The sequence below is a fragment of the Leptosomus discolor genome, chromosome 18 (assembly GCF_034619465.1).
Source record: "Leptosomus discolor isolate bLepDis1 chromosome 18, bLepDis1.hap2, whole genome shotgun sequence".
In the NCBI taxonomy this organism is placed as follows: domain Eukaryota; kingdom Metazoa; phylum Chordata; class Aves; order Leptosomiformes; family Leptosomidae; genus Leptosomus; species Leptosomus discolor.
Genome location: NC_141408.1, coordinates 13,224,719 through 13,230,897, shown reverse-complemented (window position 1 = coordinate 13,230,897; position 6,179 = coordinate 13,224,719). Strand labels below are relative to the sequence as shown.

General features: G+C 49.2%; 1 protein-coding gene across 2 annotated transcripts; it reads right to left on the bottom strand.

Moving 5' to 3' along the window:
- Positions 1 to 4,303: 4,303 nt before the first annotated feature.
- On the bottom strand, positions 4,304 to 6,150 carry PIGW (phosphatidylinositol glycan anchor biosynthesis class W). 2 transcript variants are annotated; one of them, XM_009949760.2, is made up of 2 exons: positions 5,924 to 6,150; positions 4,304 to 5,843 (listed from the first exon to the last, which is right to left on the bottom strand). In XM_009949760.2, exon 2 carries the CDS (start codon positions 5,827 to 5,829, stop codon positions 4,309 to 4,311), a length of 1,521 nt encoding a protein of 506 aa, XP_009948062.2. In that variant the 5' UTR covers positions 5,830 to 5,843; positions 5,924 to 6,150; the 3' UTR covers positions 4,304 to 4,308. The 2 variants fall into 2 exon arrangements, with proteins under 2 accessions (XP_009948062.2, XP_086331396.1); XM_086475270.1 differs by having other exon boundaries at positions 5,942 to 6,150.
- Between the last annotated feature and the right edge of the window lie 29 nt (positions 6,151 to 6,179).

The window sequence follows — 6,179 nt, the reverse complement described above, 5'->3', positions numbered from 1 at the left end:
TCCTTCCTCTCCCCCTCCCCGGGCCCTCCCTAAAGGCGGTGGCCCCGGCCCCGGCCCCGGGCAGTCCCGCCCTCCTCTCGCGAGAGACCGCAGCCCCGCCGCTCCCCACCCCGCCCCGGGCCCGGCCGCAGGAGGCGCCCGCTCGCCCGTTACTTCCCGCCCCTGCCGGCTCGGCCGCCCCGAGGAGCTGCGCTGCGTTCGACTTCGAGCCCCGGGGGGGGGGGGGGGGGGGGAAGTGGGGGGATGGCGGCCAGCGCTGAGGTAGGGAGGCGATCGCCGCGGCCCCGGGGGTGGCGGGAACGGGCGCGGGGGTTCCTCGGGCCTTCCCATCCCGTGAGGCGGCCGCTGCCCGTCGCCTTCCCGCCGCGGCGCTGAGGAGCCGGCGGGACACGGTGTGCGTGAGGGGGCTGCGGCCGGGCCCTCGCCCTGGAAAGGTGCGGGGTCCATGGTGGCCTGTGAGGAGGTGTCCCCGGAGCGGTTTGCGGGCGGACCCCCGGTGAGGTGGAGTTGGTGGGCAGGAGGGTGAGGGGGAGCTGCCGAAAACGCACCGAGGGGCTGCGGTTCAGGCGCAGCCCGAGCATCAAAGGGCGGCCTCAGGTTTCGCCGCCCCGGCTACGCGCCGGGGAAGGCTGTAGTTGGGCTGAGGGTCTCTAACGTGAGGCTGTTTGTTGGCTTCTGCGGCGCCCCGGTGCAACCAGCGGGAAATCCCGCCGCTCCTTAACTTAGGCAGCCGAAAAACCCCCATAGCCTTTCTTGACCTGTTAAATAATACAGCTGATCTGTTCATTCTTGCGGGTTTTATGTATAGAGATACTAAAGTCCTCACCAGAAAACGCAGGGGAGGCAATTAGGGAGCAGGATTTTTTTTTTTTCTTGTTTCTGCATAAACCCCATCTTTAGCGGAGGAGTTAATTGACTTGAACTCATCGTGCAGCATCTCTAATGGAACCCCTGTGCAGAGGCACATCGCTGCACAGTTTGCAGTTGCTGTATTTTCATGGGTTTCTTCTTCAGCTAAAAAGAAAGCTGGCATTTTGTGACAAGGGATGGTTTCCCTCATCGTGAGCACACCGGGCTGTGATGAGCATACGTCGTGTCCACAGGGTCCGTGCAGCGTGCGGGCTCCTGCGTCTCTGCTGCCCCTCCGCTCCCAGAGCGCGGTTGGATCACATCGACAAAACAGCAACGCCCCAAATGTTGCATCCTCAGGGTGCACGTTGATAAACTACATATGAAAAGCACCATTCCATTCCGTGTCATTTTTAACCACAGAAAAGGGGTTTTAAGCTGCTAGAACATGCAGCTTGCTTGTTATCTACAGAACAGTGAAAAGACAGACGGCCCCGTTCGTGCCGTTCATTTGCATGCCCCTCTTTCGCCTGGAAGAAATACCTGTTCTTTAGGACATGGTGGCTTTGAAACAGGATACTGCCTGAAATCTTTATTGTTAATGTTTGACTTCAAAAGAGACACTACCGGGCTGGAAAGGAAGGCATGCTAGTGAGTTGATTCTTAAAAATGATGAGATTTGTAAGAAGCTACTGGTGTTTGACAAGTAACAAGGTTAAGGATAAATGTAATCAGCTCTACTCACCCACCACAGTTTTTCTATCCTGCGGCCCTACAAAAAAAAAGTCATTTGGTGGAATTACGGCAGCAAATGTCTTCCCGGTGCTCTGCTCGACTGTTATTACTGCACTCGGCGGCATGCTGTATTTGAACCATTTTAGTCTTACTAGTTGAAATATCTTTAACTTTTACTAATTATGTAGCAGCTAAATTGGAGTTTCTGATTTTTTAAAATACATCCTTGATCTGTACCAGCTTACTCGTCGAAACACACCCCAAAGCGAAGTGAGATGCGGGGTTCTTGTCCCTACCAACCGCAGAGCGAACAGCTATTGAGGTGCGTCTGCAGCAGTATCGTGGGGTTGGCTTCTCCCACATCTTTTCAGACTCATTATGGTGCCGCCTGCTCGTACAGGCTCTGTGATCAAAGAATGCTTGCTTGCATTTCTTGGTTCTTTCAGAGGCATGGTTAATTCTCTGGATCTATTCATAGCCTAAACATTCAGCATCAATAACTACGCTGGTTGCTTCGGGGCAGAGCTTGCCGCATTTGTTACTGACAATAAGCAATGAGAATTAATTGTCTCTCATTAATTCAGCGGTGAACAACATACTTCATACGGCTTTAAGAGCAGGAGACGGCCTCATGGTGCGGTGGCGTGCTGCCGTCGAGAGGAGCGGGTTGTTCTCGCTCTCCTCGTTACTTGTGCGCCACCGTCCCCTCGGTTTGGCGGCTCGGTCGTGGCCAACAGCAGCTCCGGTCCTGGCGTCGGTACCCGCCGGCCCGCTGCCGGCGTGGAGCTAAGCGGGCTCTGCGCAGGCACAGCACACCTCCCACGTAATTTCTGCTTCACAAAACGGAGCTGGCGTCTAGAGAGCTTGCTGCTTGTCCAGACACAGCTCCGCTTTCTCACACCCCATTAATGCCTTCGCTCTGAATCACGTTGATAGGCTTGTGCTCACAGGCAGAACTCACTGCAGGTCTTGTGCTTCAAATATTTCAGAAATGAATATCCATGAGTAACTTTGCATAAATGAGCAGGGCCGTTCAGTTCACGACGGCGGCCTTTCTTCCCTCGGCAAGGCTAGGAAACGTTTTAAAATAAATACGGACACCAGTTACCAGAAAACTCTGCTAGAAACTGTGACAACTGTTTATATAAGACAGTGTTGGCAGTTAATTGCATTTGTCCCCAGGATAACACAGGCTGTTTTGCTTGAATTCTGAAGACTAAGTGCCTCTAACTTGGAAGTAAACAAGCATGAAATCAGCATGGCCACAGCCTATAATCCTCAGCCTTTACCTTTCCATTGCCCAACAGCTAAGACAACCTCGCAGATTTAAGAATATTCCACCACCTGTCTGCCTTAAGGAATCTGATTTAGAGGCTTAATCTCCTGGGTTTTATGATTCATCACGTTTGATAGACAAGGAGAAATATGAAATATGGCCCGTGTGCACTGCTGTAACTCCACTGACATCTATCATCAACCAGCATTTGTCTTCTACTTCTTAAGCATTTATATCGCCCGTTACTGAATTCCTCACAGTCTTTAAATGCATTTCTCTTCTCAACAACTTAATGAGGTCAGGAGGAGCTGTCACAGTTAGGAAAGCGAACAAAAAAGCTGTTCTGCCCTGGGCCTGCAGGAAGGCTGTGACAGAGAAACTTGAGCACATCTCTCATCAACGCCCTGCCGGTACCCTGACCCGCGGCATCACGCTTCCTTCCCTTTGCACCCTGTTTGCTAATAAACATTCATACGGAAAGTTCCCACCTGAAGGCCTCTCAGCTGTCACAATGTGGTACTAAATGAGCTGCTGTTTAAAAGAATTGTACAGAGAAGCAGGGGGGGCCCTGAGCACTTTCAAAGCAGAGCTGAAGGCCGTATTTTACAGCGTTCCTACAGACGAGCTGGCGCAACACGTTGGTACGCAGGCTGGGGGCGAGTTAGGTTTGGATCTTTGTATTTTCTTAGAAAAGGCTATGCTGCTCTTATTATCTGCCCCACAAATTCCAACAACGGCTTTATGAATTCATCTGCAGTTGAGTTTTATCCTTCAGAGCACCGCACTTTATCTAGGGTCTTCATTTGTATTCATCAGCGAGGATGAAAATTTAGCTTTAATTTAAAGGCTAATTTAGATTTCAGCATATGATTAACATTCCACAGGCAATTACTGCCATCAAAGTCAAGCACATGCATAAATCTTTGCAGGACTGGGGCCAAAACATTTTTAAGTATCCACTTATTCAATATATTTTATATAAAGAATTATTCTTATCTCTTATATTTACGCAGGGGCCTTAACTAGGTAAATCTTGACACAGCTCAGTCTCTATAGGATTACTCATTTTCTTACTTTTCATCTGGCTTCTACGCTGTACCTCGTTACCGAATTCTTCCAGCAGTGGGGTACGAACACAGCTCACTGGCTTTATGTGCACTGTTACCCCTCTGCAGGGGTGCTGATAGGAGCAGCAGGAGCATTCGGCAAACAATAGCAAAAACAAAGCTTTGAGGAGAACGTGTAACAGCTCCAACAGGTAACAGCAACTGTATAATTGGGTAAAACAAACCATCAAAAAATAATCAACACTAAATCCCAAAACACTATATACTAAATTATAAATTATTGCAGAACATCCAGGAAAAATACTATTTTTCCTATTAAAACACCATCATTCAACTACAGCAAACAAAGTCCCAAACTAGTCCACTTAAGACAGACTGGAATCACCAAAACTTTAATACTATATTTTTGGCATGCAATATATGCATAATTAAACAGTTAAGAAACATATACAAGTGCAGGATACACAATGTAAGTGCAGTCTCACTGTGGATTGTATCGATCAGGATATTCACAATACCAGTCATAACATTTGCTAGCAAGAAAAACAGTAATTGATTTTTATTAATGGCGCTAATCAGGCAAACGTGCGACAGCTCGCCTTCCCTTCCCACAGGCACGGCCTCCCTTCCAGGCTTTTTACTGGTATCGGGGGGCTTTGCAACGTCCCAGCAACAGGGCACGCTGGACCCCTTCACGAGCAGCTTTGTGAACACCAAGGCGAGATCTGTGGCTACAAAGCAGGTGAAGAAGGTCAGGCAGTGAGCCACCACCCAGATGCAGTAGGACAGGTTGGCCATCCGGCGGGACACGGGGTCCGCCAGCGCTCGCGACGCGTGAAGGGAGACGAAGAGCACGAGGACGAGCAGCAGCGAGAACCGCGCTGCCGCGATCCAGCCTGCGACCGAGCTTCTGCACTTCAGCAGCCACAGTCCCACCTGGACGCTCGCCAGGTATATGGCCAGGTAGCCAAACAGAGAGAGCAGCCCTTCCCTGTTGGCGTTCAGAAAGCCAGCCCGAGTATCTCTGCCGTCGCTCCCATGCAAGATAAACATCTTCAGAGACGTAGCGTTAAGAATAAGCTGATAGAGTACAGTGAGATTTATAGCGACAATCCAAGATTTATTTTTTGGAAATATGGCTAAAAGCAGAGATGCTGCAAGCCTCACAAACGCTAAGGTAAAGAAAAAATTCCAGTGCACCCCGTACTCTGAAGTATGTTCATGATACTCTATGGATTTAACACTAAGCAGTCGTCCAACGCCCAGGAGAACCAACGGCCAAACGGAAAAGAGCTGCCTGGCCAGATTGGAAAATCTTGGTTTTGTCACCTCAGACTTTTGTCGAACTTCAGGACAAACGAGAGCGTTACCAAAAATAAAAGCTCCGACCCCGAAATCCATAACCCCTGTTCCGTAGGTCTCGGCTTTGGCGTATCGCCTTGGGTACTGCGGGAAATCCACTGCTAAAATGCTGATGGATGTCAGCACGTTGACATAGACGCGGAACACGGTTATTGCTGGAATGTATTGTGGCTCCAAGTACGTCTCCTGGAAGTCTTTTACAATTTGCCTAAAAGGCACTCTGCTCTCGTGTTTTCTTTGGCTGTATATTTTATAGAAGATTCCGGCACAGAAGGCTGCAATGATAGCTGGCATGAAGAAGATGATTGGAGACAAGACCGTACAGCAGAACAGGAGAGGAGAGACTAGCACAAGGAAGTCTAGCAGCAGGCTGTACTTCCTTGAGCTTAAAGGCTTCCCATAGTGCAGGTAGTATAAAATCAAGAGGAGTCCTCTACAGAGCAGGCAGAGCGGAGCTAGAGACAGGCCTACTGAAATTTCCAGCAAACTCGTTCCATTTAAGTTGCTGATAAAGGCTTCTTTCGGATGTTTTTGTGACATTCTTCTTTCTTCCTCTGAAAACACAAACGTGAAACTGAGTTAGTTTTGTAAAACAGGGCTCTTAGAACATCACCAAAAAATGAATCTTACGTACCGGTTCATTAAAACATACATTGATTTCAGAAGTCCCGTGTTTTTCAGTTACTCTTCAATTCAAAGAATACAGAAGAACAGCCCCGGTGCTGCAAACGCTCGGCAAGGCCTGACCCACCGTTACAAATCCTGCTGTTTTCCAGCGAGATTCTTAACGTAATTTTGCTGAAGATCTCTAAATATCAAACACCCTGCTGCACATCCACGTTGTGAATAACCTTACTGCTCGCCCTGCTCTGTAGAATGCACTTAGGCGT